Here is a 19804-nt window from a genome sequence, read left to right on the forward strand (position 1 = left end):
CACTAGATTCAAAATCTCATTCAAAAGACGAATGTATTGTTTGTCAGATTGATTCCAGATGTATTTACTGTTTAAATGATATAATGTCTATGTTTTACTTTGCTTTTTATATATACAGAAACAGAACACACGTCTCTGAGGTTCCCAGTATTTACAATAGTTCTTGAAGTAGCTGTTAGCAGCTTTTAATTCAGTTACATTTGTGTTTATGGCTTTTGTTTTGTTCTCCCTGTCCTTTTTTATTCATACTATTCCACTGAGCTCACTTTAATATATGCCATATGTGTGACTCATGCTCTTATCAGCTTCATCTCCACAGTCGTGCCCAGTGTTCTCCAACTGCGAGTTGTTTACATCATTCCTCCGTTATTTGTCTGCCTCTTTTTTTAATTTTCTCTCAACTGTCGTTCCACCACCAATCTTCATCTTTTCATCTGTCCGTTCACATTTTATGGTCATTTTTCTGTCCTCCCTCCTCCACATGTAGCATCATGTGTGCACAGTGTGTGAGCGCCCGTTTCAGGGCCACCCCTTTTTTGAGCGAGGGGGTCGTGCCTATTGTGAGAGACACTTTGACATGGTGAGGGGATTAAGGATCGGCATGACGTTGGTTGCTGCCCCGTGTGTCACTTGTCACCAAGTCTCTCAGTTTTACTATGTCTAATAGTAATTTTGTACTTTGAAATGATGTTTTACTCATTTTGGCTGTGCAGCTTCTCTTCAGTAACGGAAAATAACGAAAAGACAAAATAAGTTTATATATTGAGTCAGAGGAGCAGAAAATTAAATATAGAAATATAAAGATGAATAAATAAATTAGGGAATATAAAGACAGCTAATAAAACAAAAAAGTATTTTAATTCATATCTGCATTTATTTAAAAAAAATATTATTCTATGCACATAGTTTGAAAACATTTGTGTATATTTTTTATTTTTTATGTAATTATACATAATTATTTTATTTTTATTTTTTATTTATACATGTAAAAATAATAAATAATAAAGATAAAAAATAAATAACGTAAAAATAAGTAAATACTTTTTTAATATGCACAAAAAAGAGTAATTTATATGCAATGAATAAATAAATAGGATTTTTAAAAATGTGAAAATAAATAAAAATGCCTAGAACTTCTGTGACTCTACATTGATAATGGTCTCTGAAAACTATATCTAATTCTCTGTCAGTGGGTTTTACAAGCTACAACAATAAAAATATGAGGAAATTCTGATCTTTATTTAGGGTATTAAAATTGTGAAATTTAACAACATTAAATATTGTCTGAAAACAAAACTGGCCAGCAAAATCCTTCACCAAAATCACCTTTATTTTGGCTTTAAAAGCTCATATTGGTGTAACCCTGCTCTGTCATACTCATCCATCCTCATACAGACACATGAGGGGTCCTCATTCAGTTTATCAGTAGTGGACTTTCCCCTTTAATTCCTGTCGCATCCTACAATTAATTCCTCACATGTCTGTTTGGAGGATTAGCACACGCTCCTCTCCTGTCCACCGTCTCCACTCTGTGTGTTCTGTTTGGATGCAGTAACAGGACATCTGGACTGAACTGATCTGGCTGTGGTCTGACCTGATAACGTCCGAGCCAGATTGTACTGCTGCCTGAATGTGATAATGTTACTGACTGACAGGCCGTGCTAACCATGTGTGCTTGGCCGTGGGTTTGTTTGTTTGTTTGTTTGCAGCATTTTGTGTGTGCTAAGTGTGAGAAACCCTTCCTGGGACACCGTCACTACGAACGCAAGGGCCTGGCCTACTGTGAAACACACTATAACCAGGTAACACTCGACACTATTGGGAATGTTTATGTTAGACACAAATAAAAACTGAAACTGAGGACTGTGCATTTGACCAGGGCTTCTGAAATATGTGATAAGTGATGAGTTGATGATGGGGGTGTGGTCATGTGGGAAAAATAAAATTTGACAGTTGCAGCAAAGCGTTTGCAATCCAATTTCCAATCACATCAGTCAGTCTATAAGATCGTACATGAATCCACTATTTCGATCATAACAGGTGGCAACAAAGAGCTGTTTATGATATTTTGATTAATTGTGCAGCCCTACAAAAATCCAAGAATGTTTTTTTTGGGATGAGCCACATACACGTATTGTACTAGTATGCATGAGGCCCTCTGGGAGAGATATTCTAATTGTTCCCGGTACAGTTTTCTTTGTTTCTGAAAATTTCTAGACACGTATATGAATATATTAGCACAAGGCTGTATACACTACAGTGGTATCAGTGTTATGACACACACTGAAAGTTTTTGAACTAGTTTCAGTGGGCACCACTTCTCTTAAACAGTAAGTTCACTCCAAATTAAAAAAAAAAAAATGCACATTTTTCCTTGCCCGTAGTGTTGTTTATCCACGTGGATAGTTTCTGAGTTTTGGAAAACATGAAATATCAGCCTTCTCTCCATTATAATTGGACTAAATGGAATTCAGCTTGTGGTGCTTAAAGCGCCAAAAAAATCAAACTGAAAAACTTGTTCTGACACGAAGGCAGACATCTCCAAAGTGATATCTCCTCATACGCCCCCATAACTCAGCAACCCACACCAAAATAATCCAGATGGATAAAAAGCACTACAGACCAGAGGGAAAACTCAGTAATAGGAAAAAAAAAAGGTTTGGCAGTAAGATTTATTATCCCTGTGGCTTGAGATCCTCCACCTTAACTGTGCAGGATCAGAAAGTCAGTGTAATGACTCCACCTAGTGTTGTAGTTTACAAAATGCCTCTGTGGCCTGTGATTGTTTGCATGTTTGTTGAACACAGCATGTTACTGTATATGAGCCATGATAAAGATTTGTCAGTGTTGCATAATTTCATAACTGATAAAATGTCTCTGTTTCTCTTCCCTCGTCTCACTCAGCTGTTCGGAGATGTTTGCTACCACTGCAATCGTGTTATCGAAGGAGATGGTGAGAGAACTTCTTTTGCTTGAACATACCTAATGGAGTGGTCAGATGCCACTTTTCTTTTATGTCACAGTCAGTGTATCTTCATTAATTTTCACAATTAACTGATTAACTGTGAAGTTTAGTGGTTCCCAAACTGTGTCAGTTATCAAATAGCTGGCTCTCAGAGTACCTCCAGATGTGTTCAGGCAGATCTGACTCTGATCATGAAGCAGTTACACTTTATTATTATTAATTTTTCCTTATCTGAATAACATTTGAGGTTTGAATTTCAGAAACCAAATCTTTTCGGCTTTTAGTCATATGATGATCATCTGAAAGAGTGTAAGAGTGTCTCATGTGACTGCTTCTTCTATTTTTGTCAGTCGTCTCTGCCCTCAACAAGGCCTGGTGCGTCAACTGTTTTGCCTGCTCTACCTGCAACACCAAGCTCACCCTCAAGTAAGTAATAGACGAGTCTAAGACACACACTAGCATTAATACCATCGCTGTGGAGTTGGATAAATACACTTGTTGAAACCTGTATTGCACACTCGTTTGGTCTTAATTATTATATTCAGAAATTCACATATGAATGGGTCAAGCTTTCTCTTTGCTTGCCATCTTTCTCTTTCACAACTATCCTGCATCTGGGGCTATTTGCTGCTGTTAACTGTCTGTTTTTCAGTCCTGCTCATGTTCACCTTCGTCTTATAATCCTGTGTCTCTGTGGGCTGGTTTCTCCACCTCTCCTCCTTTTCATCGTCTCTCTCCTTTGTCCTCTTGTGTTCTCCACTTTTTCCTTCCCCTGCCTTCTCTCCACTCTCTTCCTCCTCTTACCTTTTCTTCTTTCCTTTTCATCCTTCTCAATGTCTTTCTCATCCTCCTCCTCCTGTCCAAATGCCCTTCCTCTTCTCTTACCCCTTCCTTTTACACCCTTCGTCATCCCTCCCTCCTCCCTGCTCTGTCAGGGATAAGTTTGTGGAGGTGGACCTGAAGCCGGTGTGTAAGCACTGCTACGAGCGCCTGCCGGACGACATGAAACGCCGGCTGGCCAAGCGTGAGCGCGACTCAAAAGAGAAGAAGAAGAAACTGATACCCATGTGTCTGTGATCCTCTCTTTCTCCTTTATCCTCACTTCCACTGTTCTTCTGTTGGTCAGTTTCCATCTTCATTCCTTTCTGTTTGTATTCTTTTGCTGCTTCATTGTCATCATATTTCAAACACGCTTTTATTCCTCATATCACTGTTATAGTTAGTCCGTCTGGCATTCAAGCAAAATAATGAAAGCATACATTGCGTAGGTCTCCATAAACTGAACATATTTAAAGGGATACTTCACCCCATAATCAAAAATACATCATTTTCCTCTTACCTGTAGTGCTATTGCTCTAACCTTTCACCCATGGGTGCTTTTCATTCGACTTGCCTCACTTGGTTCCATAGCATCAGTCTTAAGTGATGTCAGTTCCTTATGATGTGCTGCACAGTTGCATCACCTGTCTTATTTGCATACCAGTGTTATTTCTTGTGATTACTTTGGCTATATAAATGTGTTTTTATTACTTTGAATGCCGCAAGCTGAGTGGCACCTAGGTCCATTATATCCATTACATTTCTATAGCCATATCTCCAAAACTCTGCAGCTCACACCAAAACAATCTAGCTAGATAAATAGCACTACAGGTGAGAGGAAAAATATGTATTTTTAATTTTGGGGCGAACTGTCCCTTTAAGTAACACTGATTTTAATTCATGACCACTTCTCAGCCATAAACATTAGTCAGGATTAAGGCTGGTACTCTGGTAACCCCTGCTATGCAAGCAGGAAGATCAGATCAGTCACATGGTGGAGGGAATGCGTTGTTTCCTGTCTGGACGTAAAGGGTAAAGCCTTAATCACTTCCGGCAGCTTTCTGGCTGCAGCAGTGGAAGTGCTAAGGTCCCACTGGGTTTGACACGTGCTCCGGTCCTGCCAGCGATTATCTGCTTTGGGTGGAAATGTCGTCCAGGGCAGCTGCTGGTGGGGAAAGGTTTAGGGAGCTTGCCAGAGTTAGTGGAATTAAAGGCATTTAAAACAGAAAACAACCACTCAGGCTCTCCTTGGGCCTCGTTACAGAAACATTTCCTAACTGCTTGTCCTGTCTTAACTTAAAGCTACTACAAGGACATTTCAACTGGTTATGAAACAGTCTCAATTTAATACTGATGCCTTCATATGACCTAATTAAACAAGTTCACCAGTGAGAAGATTGGCTGTTTCTATATAGTTATTCTTAATGCCTGCCACTGGGTTGGATTCTTCTTAGAATCGGGTGAAACAAGCCTGTGTTTAATTGTTGGCAGGCAAAGTTACAGTGAGTAGTGTTTTAGCCAGTTATAATTTTATTTTTTACATTATATTTTATGGCAGAAACACTACTGCTTTTGTCCACAGGGCCTCCAAAATTAATAAAACATGAAAGTTCGTTGTAGTAGCTTTAATTTAAGTTTCAAAGAGAAAAAAAAACTATCCTTTTCTTACAGATGCAATTCCTAAACCCATGGCTTTGTCCTGTCTCAAACCTCATATCTTATCTAAACTGAAGAAATCCTAACTAGAACTGTAAACTCGATTTTTCAATCAGCATTTGCCTACATATATGTTAATATTTATAGTAATAAAAAAAACTTTATTTATACAGTGCTTTTCAAAAGTGTGTTACATAGTAGACCCAAGATTTAAACATTTCCAAAGAGGGGCAAGCAGAAAACGTAATAAAACCCCCAGCAGCAAAGATAAATAGCAATAATAAAACAAAACAATAATAAAATGCAGATTGACAATAAAATTGTGTGCTGGAGTTGATAAAATACTTTTTTTTATGAGGGTTAGTTTTGAGAAGTGATTTTTAAAGAAGTTAATGACACAGAAATCCTCACCATCTTCAGACAAGGAATTCCTTAACTGAGGGACTTTGACTTCAAAAGCCTGGTCGTCTTTAGTGTTGAGCCAATATATAGTCATTAATACATAGTCCAGGAAATTTAAAGCATATTGCTTCCCATCTTCATTGTCATTGCCATACAGATCTAACAACAGCGATGTTGGTGATGCTATTTTTGGCAGTAGGGTGACCAGATGAGAATGGGATGAAATAGGTGGAAAACACTTGGGGGTGAGCGTGTCATGCCAGAAGGATTAAAATGGATGGAATGATTTGCCCTTATAGTTTCAAAGAAGTTTCTAGTTTTCCACACTGTGTGTAAAGAAAGCAAGGACAGAGTTCAGTATGAAAATGTTACAGACAACATTTGGCTTAATAAATAACTGAAAACGCCCATTTACAATATTTACTTTTGACCACAGTTTATTTTTCATGACACATGCATGTCAACATTTCAGTTTATGTGCTGTTGCAGATGTGGTTTGTAAGCAGAGCCCGACCAATGCTGGATATCCATATATCAGCTGATCTTCCAGTGAACCCTCAAATCTGTCTGGCTTTATTTGTGACGATATGTAATGTATGATTATCAGTGTTCTGAAATGTTGCTACAAACCAACAAGTCGCATGCACGTAGACACAGCATCGACATAGACGTGTGGGAGTGATGGCATCTAACCTCCAACCTGAAACCACAACTCCTTTTCCAACAGGAACAAGTTTGTGGAGTTCGACATGAAGCCAGTGTGCAAGAAGTGCTACGAGAAATTCCCCCTGGAGCTGAAGAAGAGGCTGAAGAAGCTGTCTGAAACTGTTGCACGGAAGTAAACACGCAGCTCAGCAGCTGGAGGGAGGCGGGAAGAAATAGATGAAATGCCAAAGGTGGCCATGCAAGTCACATTTCCAGAATTGACAATCGTATAAAATAGCTTTTATGTGTTTTATATAATTGGTATGGTAAATTTAGGTTGTTTTTTTCAAGTGGAACACTCCACTCGTTATTTCAGTTACAGATGATAATTTTATGGAGCCTGCAACTGACAGATGGGTCAACAGACTCAGTTGTTCAGGTTGTTCGTCAGTCAGTAGGTTTTACATTAACCTGTTCAGTGCCTTTTGGCTCAAATACTGCACTGTATATGTTCACATGCTTGCCTTATTTCACTATATATATTTAACCTAATAAAAAAATACAAAATAGAGAATAATAAAAAAAAAATTGTGTTGACAGGCTGTTCAGCTGCTTGCCAACTTGTCTCATGATGCCAAGTCATTTGTCCTCTGACTCATGTTACTGAGACTCTTGTATAATAATGGAGTAAACCCAAAGAGAGCTGAGAAAAAAATACTTTTATTGAATGTGTATATAATATCTCTAATATTTCCTGTTTCCATCAACATGTCTATGTATTATTAATGCGCATTTCTTTTAATATTATGCAAAATAAGTTTGTGTTTAGCTTTATAAATTTCTTTTTGCATCTGCAGTTTATCACCATCGTACTGTAGCCTCATTAATACTGCAGTGATGACTCAACCATCACTTGCAGTATGTTGGATTGCCTTGTTATGTGCTGTGCATTTTATGTTTGAAGCAATCTCTGTGTAAATTGGTATTTACACAGAGTTACCAGCTTATTAGAGTCGCTTTGACAATCTAATATAATCCAATACAACAGCCATGAAATAAATCCCAAGTTTATAATGTCCAGTTTTTGTTTTATATACTCAGAGGTGGAAAGTCAAAAAATATAAAAGACGCGACAAGAAGAAAAACAACTTAAAAGACGTAACAAGACGAAAAATGATGTAAGAGACTTAACAAGATAAAACAGAGAGGGAGACTCCACTGGAGTTCAATTAGCTTTACACACAAACAACTTGTAGAAATGTCCCTCAGAGGGCGTCTTTTTACTTTTTATACTTTGAGTACATTTCAGAGCCTGTACTTTTTCACTTTTACTCGAGTAAAGAAGAATCGCTCCTACCAATCTTTCTTTTACACATTTATCTGTAGTTCTAGAACAGAGTGTATGTGCTTGTGCCGCCTCTGTATATACTGAGAAATGACGATAGTGATGAAGCAACACCTCTGTCACTCTGTCAACAAACACTGAACACAATAAGCTTCACAGTAGCAGGATTTATTGCATGGCAGCTGGTAACTCTGTGCATTACAACATGATGATTTGTGGCGTGCGCCGAGACCGGATGTAGGAGTAATGTTAGATGTTAGAACATGTGTCTCTGCTGTTTGTAATCCAGAGAAAGCGATCCTCTTAGAGAGGTGTACCAACTTCCTCAGGGCTCAGACCCTCTTAGGAAAGAAAGCCAACTGTTGTGAATGGGAAAGAATCATTTCCATTCTTAAAATGTTTTACTCAAGCAGTATTTAACCATAGAATGCTTATCTTTTACATTGCAGTTTAATAAACACATTCCACTATTTTATTGAAATACAAACCCTATGATACTGGTGTGGATTTCACAACCTACTGTATGCCACAACATTTCTCGCGTGCCACGTAGAAGTAAAACTATCCACTGGCTGTTTGTTGTGAAGCAGAACTTCAGCCCCACTAAAAATAGTTCAGTGGATAGTTTTATCTGATATCTCGCTACCTGGGAGACTGTAATGACTCCACACAGACAGACACTGCTCTTATACTGTATTTTATCTTCACAATGCTTGTCAAGAAACAATATTTATTCATGTAAACACACCAAAGCGCATGTTCTAGACTTGAATGGAGAGCTATTTTTCATTTAAGATAGTTCTGTCAACTCATCTGAATAAACATGTATGCCAATGCATCCAGTGTGCATGTAGTAATGGTTTTTTTTATTATTTAAAATTACTCAGTTCTCTCAGTGCAATGTCATTTGCAGGTTTGGATTCACAGGTGTCATTTATTATTTAACAAAGCCATGTAATAATTCACTGTAATGACCTGTTAACTGTACATTATCCCTTACATAATAATCACACTTATATGGAGTATTTTCTTCTTATATATTGTTTCTAAAATGCAGTGGAGCTAAAATATCTTTCTGGTGACAATTAAATAGCTTCAATACTTAACTAGCTTCAATAATTAGTTACTCCCCGATATTGCAAAAAGGTAACTTTTGCTTTTAGCCTAGCAGTTGTTAATGACTTGTACTCCTGGCTGATTAAGAGGAGTGAGGTCAGCAGTCGGTAAAGGTTTCACATACCTTGTTGTGAGTCGTTTCATGTAGGAACTACTTTCCTTAAAGTACACATGTGCCAAACTCAAGGCCAGTGGCCCGATCCTGAGTATAATGCAAACAGCATAATTTGTGCAATAGAATTCCATGCTGTGTTATGCAAGTATGGTGTCCGTAAACCCGGAATGCATCCCAATTTTCTTATCTGCGCGCTGCAGGCTTCTAGCCGCTGGTAGTTAATTTATGCAGGATAGTGTCTCATATCAAATAGCTGTTTCCAGCAGTGGCACTCTAGCTGAGTAGCTGCAGTGAGTAACACAGTAGTAGCAGCTGAGCAAAATTAATTTCATTTTTAAGAAAATATATATTTTTGATTTAAAGCCTTTCTTAGGCTATAAGCGTTATTGTTATGTTGATTTTATTATGTATGACATTGTATACTTAAGTTTTTAAAATAAATTGTAGGTTATGAGAGTTTGTCTGCTTGCCATTGTTTTTCTAAGACTTATGCTTCCAAAACGAGTTCCTAATTATTAAGTTATTACTAAATCCACTAATAATCAAATGCAGAGACAATTATATAACGTGATAACAAGTAGGTACATTTATATAGTCTCACATTTATTTAATTATAATGCTGATATGGCCCAAGATGAACTTGAGTTTGACACCTCTGTTTTATTAGACATAGTGTATCATTTTGGTAGATTTTACTGTGGGAACAATGTATGGTAGAATGCAACAAGGTCTGTGGATTATCTTCAGTAACCAGGTCATGATGTCTGGAAAGAGGCACTAGTGTTGATTTTATTTATTATTTATTTATTTATTTTTTTTTTTTTTTTGCTTTAAGCACCAAAAGCTGAGTGCCATTTAGCTCCATGATACTGGGGAGAAGGCGGACATCTCTACAGCCAGTATCTCCAAAACTCTACAACACATGCAGACAGAAACAATCTATATAGATAAACAGCACTACAGGTAAGAATAAAAATATGTATTTTTGATTTTGGGATGAACTGTCCCTTTAAACTGATCCTGATGCAGGCAATGTGTATGGGTTAATAAAAACTTAATTTTAAAAAATTGCAATGATCACTCAATTTTCATCTTTGTCTCTCAATTAAAACACATGCATTCTTGAAAATGTAACCAAATAAGGTTTAAATGGTGCTGTATGTGATAATTATGTTTATATTATTATTAATTATATCATTAACACTATTACAAGGAGTCTGTGGTCCACAGGGTTCACTCCAGCCAGCCCACCAATCCTTCAAAATAAAGTGCGTCAGCGTGCGTCAAACGGAATACTCGATTTTGATTGGTTATGCAGCCTGATTCAAGCACGAACACGGTCACGTGATCTTCTGCCATTTGACGGCAATGAGACTGCGCAATAGCATCATGGGGAGTTAACGCTACGGAGTGACAGTCGAACCGATATTAATGTCAGTTTTTATATTTTGTGAATTCCTGGTATTCCACGCACCGTAGTCAACCGTTAAAGAGGTGTGTTTGTTCGGAAGCCATGCGGCGGAGTAAGCTCGAAGTGGACCGTTACGTTTCCTCCGTACAGTCTTCATCTCCTTCACTCAAAGAGGTAAGTTGAGCCAGCGGCTAATGTTAGCATGCTGCTGCCATCATGTCAGACCAGCATGTGTCAGTCAGCCGGTACGAGGAGACAACCTGAACATCAGCATCAAATCAGCACTAGTTGTGGTCTTAATTATCTTAAGCGGACGTTCAACCAGTTAGCTGGAATATAGTGGTCTCTGCGTGTGACCTACGTTAACCATCACCCGGCTAGCTGCTCCAACGGTAGCTAACCGGCATGATGACGCCTCGTCGTGTCTCCCCTCCTTTCATGCTCAGAAAATGCGCGGCATGGGGCTGTTACAGCTGCGTTAGCCAATTAGCCGTGCTAGCTAGCCATCACTTACCTACTTCGACTACTCCTAACTACAGCGGTTAGTAGTTTTAATGACTGGAACGACATGGCGCCAGTTCCGGTCTTTCACTAGAATACGTATAGTTAACTTTAAGTATACGTTAATTTTATATAATAATGAGAAACCGTCAGTCATTTAGGTGAATTGCCAGCTAGGTTACATTGTCTGTAATCTGAAGTTCTGCACTGGTTCGTGGTTTTTTAAAGTTGCCCTTAACACTTTCTAATTTTTAACGTTACGCTGACAAGAAGAAAGGCAACAGTAACTTCATAGTTATGTAGGTCAGTTGATCTGACGTTATGAGAATGAGGCCACTAAACCCAAAAATGCAAAGAATTGTATTTATATGATATTTCAGTTGTGGTCGTTGGTGTTATGATAGCAGTGGTGCAAAAGTCCAGGTTGACTGGGTGACAAGACACTACCAACACAGTGAATGCCTGTATTTAGGGGTGGTCTGATAATTATTATATCTCTGTATTTTAATGCAAAGCCATATTACATGTCAGTGTTCACCTTTTCTTTAAAAGGACATACTCTAATTCTTCAGACTCTGATGGTCTTGCTACCCAAGTAGTATATAAAGTAGAGTTGGTCTATATGAGCAAAATTAAATATCACAACATTTGTGACAATTACTTGTATCAGTATTGTTGGAATGACTATTGGTGTTTCCACACAATGAGATGTTTTCAATAGCCATCAGTAATATGGATATAATGACTAAGTGGGTAAAGGCAAATAATAGAACAGCCAGAACAGTCTGGTAAGTTCAGAGAATTACTTCATTTTACCATAATGCAGCCTTCAAAACATTATCACAGTGTAATGAAATCCAGACTCTTGAGTGGATATATTACTCGACCCTACCCTTTATTATCAGTTTTGCTGGCATATCTAACTCAAAGTTGGGCCACCTTTGTATTATTGGCCACCACCTTTGTTGAAAATTCTGACAAAATTGAAAAAGAATCATTCTTGTCTTCACTTTTTTCATCGTGCCGACTGTGTGGCATTTGTTCTTGTCTTCTTGTTCTAGGAGCCAGAAGAGTGATTTATTTTTTTTATGTTTATTACTGTGCCAAAATAAACACTGTCATTTGTCACAGTTATCTTTTTGTTCCATCTAGCTATAAAATTTAAATCCCTGTTGACAGTTTGAGTGTGAAACTTATGCTTCAAAGTTTCCAAATATGCATTGATTAGATCCTTTGTAAAATGGTTTGCTCTTCATGGCTTATGCTCTTCATGTGCAAAGCTAACTTATTTCAATTCCTCGAACCACAGAATGTAAAGGAACAAGTAACACGTAGGTATTAAACCTCAACAAGCACAAGTTGGCAACACTAGCTCTCGTCTGTGAGCAGGACAGGCCAGCAGTAAATCATAAGTGGAGATAATCCTATAACCATGTTGGCTAATAGTGTCGTTAGTGCTGGATGTCAGGACTGAGGGGTCATTTGTGTTCAAGATAATAACTCCTATAGTCAGCTTGTAAGTTAGCTTCTAACTCTTAACGATGGTATTGAGAACTGGTATTAAATTGGTACTGATTTCTGACTAATCAGTGCTGAAATATTGATAAACTTGATAATGCTATCACTGTTTAATGTACTGTTAAATAGTAGTATGTAAGCTAGGTAACATAACATTTAATTAAAATTGTTAAAAACATTGTTGTGCGAGTGATTTTCACCTACAGTGTTTTCTTTCCACAGAAGCCAGTCAAAGGGTTTCTTTTTGCTAAATTGTACTTTGAAGCAAAGGAATATGAACTTGCAAAAAGGTAAGCACACGAACCTCCCTGTTGTTAACCAAATGTGTAATTGCTCTTGAAGAGGTCCCCATTATATTGACAGCAATCTCGCATTTTTTATGCTTCTGCCAGACATGTATCAGAGTATCTCAAAGTCCAGGAGAGGGATCCCAAAGCACATAAATTCCTTGGACAGCTCTATGAGCGAGAGGGAGACATCAACAAGGCAGTAGGATGTTACAAGGTAGGAGGAACATGTACATGAAAAAAATCCAAACAGAGTGTCTCTTCCTGAAAGAGTGCATAGAAGGCTTTGCTTCATTAAACCAATCTCTCTCTATCATGTGCTTTAAAAAGAAAATGGTCAAAATCTGCCACAATTGCTGTTGCAGGGTTGGTCGTTCAAATTGTGGCTCCTTGTGTCCACTTGTGAAAGTGTCATTTAGCAAGACATTGAACTCGAGTCTGTGATAGATCTTGTGTCAGGGTGAATAAGAGGAGTTCAGGTTAAATTGTAGTATGTAAGCGCTATCCATGTGCAGTGCCATCTTATTTAACAGTGGTCAGATCAAGATGCCCATTTAAGCCAAGACAGTGAATCACTGAAATGGTTCCACGTTTTTTTGTTCGGTTTCACAATGTATCATATTTAAAATTTATTAAAAATGGCAACAACAAGCTGTGAGATTAGATTAATTAAAATGAATTTGAACGGGTGTATTGAACAAACAACATGGCTAATGATGCTCCTCATTAACTGCACTCATTCTGGATGGGATTTTAGTTGGTTTGTAAAAAGACAACTCATACATGAAATGGCTTAACTTCAAGGCAGCCAGTTGACCAGCCTGGACTGAAATCTAACCTGTCGTTTGAATACAGCTCATTTGGTTGCCAGCATACGACTGACTAACCAGCCTGGTTCCTAAGCTTTCAGTTTCTTTTCTTCTTTGAGTGAACAAGCTCCACCCTATTGAAAGTGCACATGACTGAACAAGTTTGTTTAGTGTTTTATAGGTCCAGTGTGTAAGATTTATGGGTGTTTGTTGGCAGAATATGGCACAAATGCAATGTAATATTCTTAAGTATGTTGTCATTAGTGTGTAACCACTTGGAAATAAGAATTGTTGTGTTTTCGTCACCTTATAATGAAGTGTTTATATCTACAGAGGGCAAAGGTCCTCTTCAGTGGAAGCCTCTGTGTTGCATCAACATATTTCTTCAGTAGCCCAGAATGGACAAACTAAACACTGGCTCTAGAGAGAGCCTTTAGCATTTTTTGCAAATTTTGCAGCAACTGTGTTTTATTCTACACACTTGGAAGGGGAGAGCGAGACAATGTGTTTGTAATGTACAAGTTTACCACCACATACATAGTGGTTGTTTAAAATACATGGTGTCTGTTTGCGACCAAACTTAATTATTTGTGGACCAACCAAACAAGTATTTTAGGCTGGTATTAATACCTGCATAGGGAGGAGAAAATACATTGCGGTGTATATAGTTGCATTAAAAACAATCAAAATGTGTATAAAATTTCTGCTCCTGCTGTTAATCTTCTGTAGCATACCATAATCTTTTAGATGTTTTTCCTACCTTCATTGGTGTCAATTTGTGATGTATGAATATTACTAACACTGGGAAAAGTTTGAGAAGCAGTTGGTAACCAATCAAAGTTAACATTTAATCCCCATTGTTTGTTTTGTGTTTACTGTGACTTTCAAGAATGAGTCCACTGCTCAGAAGCACTCAGAAGCTTTACTGACAGAAAAATCAAATCCAAACCACAAGCAATTACAGAAAGAACATTATGAGAAGAATTGTGAAATTTGGTGTCTGTCTCATGTAGAAGCAGCCAGCTCTTATATCTCAACAAAATTAAACCCACCAACAGTTTTTGGCTGTTCCATTCCCACCTATTTTACAACTGACTCAGTAAAAGTTACTGTATATGTGCTTTTAAAACTGGTCAGAAGTCATGCTTACTGTAATGCAATATACCTTTATTTGGGTTGGATATTCACTAACTGAGGTCTTGAAAAAAGTATCTCCAGAGTCTGCATTAAATTAAGAAAAAAAAAAAAAAATCTGACATTTATTTATCACAGTGTGAGAACGTGGAGGAGGTGTCAGTTCTGTTATCACAGAGTAGGGAGATAGAAATGCACAGCATAATAAAATAACTTTTAAATCCAGACAGTTTTATTTAGTCCCAGATCACAATTTATGCTTAGAGGGCTTCACAGTAGGGCAGAACAATTGATTTAAATTTCATCCACATCGCAATATGTCAACACCATATTTGTTAGGGGCAGAATGTGTGTCAATGCCATTTTAAAGAAAATGTCGTCATGCTGCAGAGATGTCTGGACCTACACATCATATTCTACAGTGTTAAGAAAACATATTTGTTTGGTACAGATCCCTGCAGTTATTGTAATATGTTTCTCAATGAAAATGCAAAAATATAAACATTAGCATTCCCTCCAATATCTCAATTGCTATATCGGTCAATTACACATTTTTTCAAAATTGTTCAGCCCTACTTAACAGTCTGTACAGCGTAGTACACAACCCTCTTGCCTTAGATGTTTCATGTTTATTCTATAACCTCATTAGACTTTCCTCTCCAACATGACTTCACCAAGGTAGAAATAAAGTAGTCATTCTACTGGGCTTTCTTTCCCTCTTATTTTACATGTTGGATGTTGTCTTTCCCCTTGGATAGATCACATGTCTACAGGCTTTTGTAACTGACTCTGGTATGTCTGCCCTTCTTTGTGTGAATGTAGAGGTCAGTGGACTTGAACCCAGCCCAGAGGGACCTGGTGCTGAAGGTGGCAGAGTTACTGGTCAATAAGGATGAGTGTGACAGCAGGGCAGAGTTTTGGGTGGACAAAGCTGCAAAGCTGCTGCCTGGAAACCCTTCAGTCTTCAACCTGAAGGTGAGGCTCCTTGTCTTCTGAATCTTCAGTAAGACCTTTATGCACAAAGTCATTTAATGCCACTCTTTTAACTAGGATTCAGCCAACAGCTGCCAAGATCACAGTCTGCTATGTCCCTCACTTTGTCATCATTGTCTTACATTTAATTTTCTGACATTTCGTGACAGAGGGAGGAAGCAGGTGCATATTAATTAAAGGAGGAAAGGATGCCACACTGACTCTTTGGTTTATCTGTGCTGCTCTGTGCAGGAGCGCTTGTTGAGTCGTCAGGGTCAACAGGGTTGGAACCGGTTGTTTGACCTCCTCCAGGCCGAGCTGGCAGCGAGGCCAGCTGACGCGCATGTGAACGTGAAGTTGGTTCAGCTGTTCTGTCAGGACGGACGGCTGGATGAAGCCGTGAAGCATTGCCTGGCTGCTGAGAAGAGGGGCCTGCTGAGCCACAGTCTGGACTGGTACACGGTGGTGCTGCGCACACTGCAGGTCGGCGTGAAAAGGATGTAGTGTACTATATATACACTGTATATATTTGAAATGTGCATTTTTGAAAGCTTCTGTGGTACTTTGTTGTATTATATATCTTTGAATTTAACAGGCTTATCTGACCTTTGTTGCAGGAGTATCTAGCTCAGCCCAGCGTCTCTAGTAATGAGAAGACGTGTCGGCGTCTCCAAAGGGAGCTGCTATTGGCCCACTGCAACCTGCTGAGAATCACATTGTCAGAGAGCAGCATGCAGCCCAGCCTCGATGCCCTCAGAGGGTAGGCCAACTCACATCAACTGCAGCACTTTTTTTTTTTTGGATACACAATTGCTACATATTGCACCTTTAAGTCAAAGTCAAAGACTTCAAATTGGGACAGTTGATTTTACAGACCAGTCTTTTGTTTTAGACTTTTTAATGTGTTTTCCCAGCCTTTGTAAGGTTGCACTGATCCGATACTACGTATCGATTCAATACTGGCTAAAATAACTGGATCAAATAATATTTGGGGGGGGGGCATCCTGAGTAACCTACTGCAAAAAGAGATGTGTCACAGTAACACAGATGAGCAGCATGTGTCATGAGCAGGAGCTGGATTGTGAGTTACGCTGTCAGCAGGGCTGTCATCATGTCAGCTGTGCGGAGAAAAAAGCAAAACAGCAGATCACAATTTATTTAAATGTCATTTTGCACAGTGTTGACCGAATCAAAAATGCTGCCAAAACCTCTCCATGTCTAAGAGAAATATAAACAAGCAGACGTATAACTGAGTCATGTGGTTGTCTATGTATTTCTGCCTTTATAGGAGTAGAATTTGCATTTAATAATTTAATGGGGTTTTTTATGGCAGGTTATGCAAAGTGCCTCCATACAAATATATTATTAACAGTTTAGTTGTTGAAGAGGACGAAGAAACGTGGTATAATTATAAGCAGGTACTCAAAGTAGCAGTATCAGAGGGTATTGAGCCATCCCTACTTCCAGGCGACCATGTGTTTATTCCACTTGCACATCTTCACAACTGTAAGGAACTGTTCTGTAAATTAAACTCTCTCTCTCTCTCTCTCTCTCTCTCTCTCTCTCTCTCTCTCTCTCTCTCTCTCTCTCTCTCTCTCTCTCTCTCTCTCTCTCTCTCTGTGTGTGTGTAGTTTTGATGATGCTATGCAGACACTGAGTAGCGTTGCTAGCCGCCACACGGACGATCTTTGTGAGGCGTTTGTGGAGATGAGAGGCCACCTCTACCTGCATGCTGGCACACTGCTGTTGAAGCTGGCTCAAGATCGCCAGCAGACGTGGAGGGCCGTCATCGACCTGGCTGCACTTTGTTACCTGCTCGCATACCAGGTACGGACACACCAACCAGCCAACTGACAATCAGGAATATTAACGAACCTCCAAGCACCTGAGTATTTTGTGGAATGCTGGTTTGATGTTAATAAATTTTGATTTGCAGACTTTATTTGGGGACTAAAGTTTGTTTTGTTTGTCTTTCTTCCAGGTCCCCAGACCGAAGGCTAAAGTGACCAAAAGAGACCAGTCAGCCCCACAGCTTCTGGAGCTGCTGGCCAACGACAGACAGAGTCAGGCCGGGCACATGTTGCTAAATCTGAGCACTGATTCAACCACCTTGATCAGAGAGGTCTGTCCTTGTGTTTCTGATTTGGAATGAAATGTTTTGCATGTGTAAAATATGACTTGTGTAAATGAGATTTTATGCTGCAGACATCTTGGTACCCTGTGACTAATAAATAAAGTAATAAAATTCAAAATTCATCATTTGATCAGTTAGAAATAGTCATTGTTTTAAATATATTAGTGGCTATTAGAGACTGCCAGAGGCCACCAAATTTGGGCTTTTACAGGCAAAAGTTTTTGCTGGGGGATGAATTTACAAATGCAAAATATAAAGCCTGATTGGCTAAGGATTAAAAATGGGGAAAGAAAGTCAGAAAGTAATTTTGAAATGGAAAATTTGTAGGAACTGTGTACTTATTTCATCGCACCAGTCATACAATATTAGCCATCGACAGCACCGACAAACCGATGTTTGATTTATATGTTTCGAAACAGACAATCATTTCGTGTTTTCTGTGTGTAGGTGGTGGAGGCGTTTGGGAACCGCAGCGGTCAGGACTCTCTCGTTGAACTCCTGTTTGGACCACAGGCCTCCACTGGATCTTCCTTTATTGCCAATGATGACATTCGTTCCATTAACACCACGGCTCCAGAGCTCTCTCAACTGGCCAAGTGGGATGCTGGTATGAAACCAATCATCTGAAGTAGTCTGAAGAGCTCTTCAGTTTGAATTATTGTTTGGGTTTTGATTTTTATTCATGTCCACTTTTATTTTAAACAATTACATATGCAGTTAGATTTGCATTTACTTGTGGTGATAGGGTCCAATCAGATGTGTCTTTTGATTAATCCCACAATGTAAATCATTAAAAAACAGAAAAGTCTACATATAAAAGGAAACATAGAAACAAAGATAGGGTTCTTGAAGTGCACTTTTTTTTTTTTTGCATTAATTGAGGTTACATTGGTTTTCCATGTCAGCACTTCTGAATAAATTCATTGCCATTCAGTTAAAACCCATATATCTTAAGTCTTTGTTAGAGATGTTGTAGTTTACAGAAGATAATATCAAAAAGACCAGGGCCGCAAAACATATTTATAAGTAACATAAAATATTGCTGGATTTTTATACATTCAAGCAACTTTTGCGACAGTTTGTCCATCATGGTTGATATGGTGGTGGAAGTCTTTGAAGACATTTGAATTTTAATGTGGTTTTTCCAAGGTTTGAGAAGTGTACGGATTTTGGATGAAGAACTTGAAACTGCCTGAAATTATGATCGCATTACTTTGATGATAAATCACTCTCTGAGTAGTTCGCTTTTTCAATAAGAAATAAAGTCAGAATAATTTCGGGAAGACTTTTTTTTTTTGTAATGTGCCCTGTGATGGAACAGATCACAGCATGCCAAATGGTTGCTTTTTATATGAGCGTTTATGTATTCGAGTTATTTGTCTAGTAACTGAGTGATTGTATCATATTTTGAAACAAGAAACATCGTTGTGTTCTTCCCTTTAATTTGTCGCCCTCCTGTAGAATTCTATCACAACCAATAATTTTGTTTAATTTAATGTTAATGATGACTAATGATTTAGTGTGATGAAGGAATAACATATGACTAATCATTTTATCATATATATGTATTAAAAAATGACATTAAACACAGCTCTAAGGTGCTGGAAGAGCTTATAAATGCACCTTGAAAAGTGCTTGAATTTGACATTATAAAAGGTGTAGGAACCCTGTCCTTTACTGAAACAACTCTGTTACCTCCTCTGAAGGCTCCATCTTGCTGCACGGTGGTGACTTGCAGCATCTGAGCTGGCTGGGGCTACAGTGGACCCTTCTGGCCGAAAGACCGGCCCTGCGGGACTGGTTACAGCAGCTCTTTCCTAGACTCACTCTGGAAACTTCCAAACTGGACACCAACGCACCAGAGTCCATCTGCCTGCTGGACCTGGAGGTAGGTGGAATCATGTGGGCTGGTTTGGTGGGTCCACATAACACAAGATGAAGCTTTGCAGGGGAAGTTTCCAGATAATTTTTCGCT

General features: G+C 38.6%; 2 protein-coding genes across 8 annotated transcripts in view; both read left to right on the forward strand.

The window, feature by feature from the left end:
- The window catches only part of LOC146323139 (LIM and senescent cell antigen-like-containing domain protein 1), a 40921-nt gene extending 34004 nt beyond the window's left edge, over positions 1 to 6917 (forward strand). For 4 of the 6 annotated variants that reach the window (XM_084725387.1, XM_084725388.1, XM_084725386.1 and 1 more), the window contains exons 7-11: positions 1710 to 1802; positions 2905 to 2953; positions 3316 to 3391; positions 3901 to 4086; positions 6570 to 6917. In XM_084725387.1, coding sequence (XP_084581513.1) covers positions 1710 to 1802; positions 2905 to 2953; positions 3316 to 3391; positions 3901 to 4042 — 360 coding nt within the window. In that variant the 3' untranslated portion in view covers positions 4043 to 4086; positions 6570 to 6917. Of the gene's footprint in view, positions 1 to 487; positions 581 to 1709; positions 1803 to 2904; positions 2954 to 3315; positions 3392 to 3900; positions 4087 to 6569 lie in introns of all 6 variants that reach the window. The other 2 variants (XM_084725384.1, XM_084725385.1) reach the window with 2 other exon arrangements.
- Positions 6918 to 10432: 3515 nt separating this feature from the next.
- ranbp2 (RAN binding protein 2) overlaps positions 10433 to 19804 on the forward strand; it is a 31885-nt gene continuing 22513 nt past the window's right edge. For both annotated transcript variants that reach the window (XM_084725389.1, XM_084725390.1), the window contains exons 1-10: positions 10433 to 10648; positions 12716 to 12783; positions 12886 to 12997; positions 15546 to 15698; positions 15948 to 16178; positions 16313 to 16455; positions 17327 to 17522; positions 17677 to 17817; positions 18277 to 18436; positions 19536 to 19717. In XM_084725389.1, the coding sequence (XP_084581515.1) occupies positions 10577 to 10648; positions 12716 to 12783; positions 12886 to 12997; positions 15546 to 15698; positions 15948 to 16178; positions 16313 to 16455; positions 17327 to 17522; positions 17677 to 17817; positions 18277 to 18436; positions 19536 to 19717 (1458 nt within the window). In that variant the 5' untranslated portion in view covers positions 10433 to 10576. The remainder of the gene's footprint in view (positions 10649 to 12715; positions 12784 to 12885; positions 12998 to 15545; positions 15699 to 15947; positions 16179 to 16312; positions 16456 to 17326; positions 17523 to 17676; positions 17818 to 18276; positions 18437 to 19535; positions 19718 to 19804) is intronic.

This window comes from Lutjanus erythropterus, chromosome 8 (assembly GCF_056507025.1).
Source record: "Lutjanus erythropterus isolate fLutEry1 chromosome 8, fLutEry1.hap2, whole genome shotgun sequence".
Taxonomy (NCBI): Eukaryota; Metazoa; Chordata; class Actinopteri; order Lutjaniformes; family Lutjanidae; genus Lutjanus; species Lutjanus erythropterus.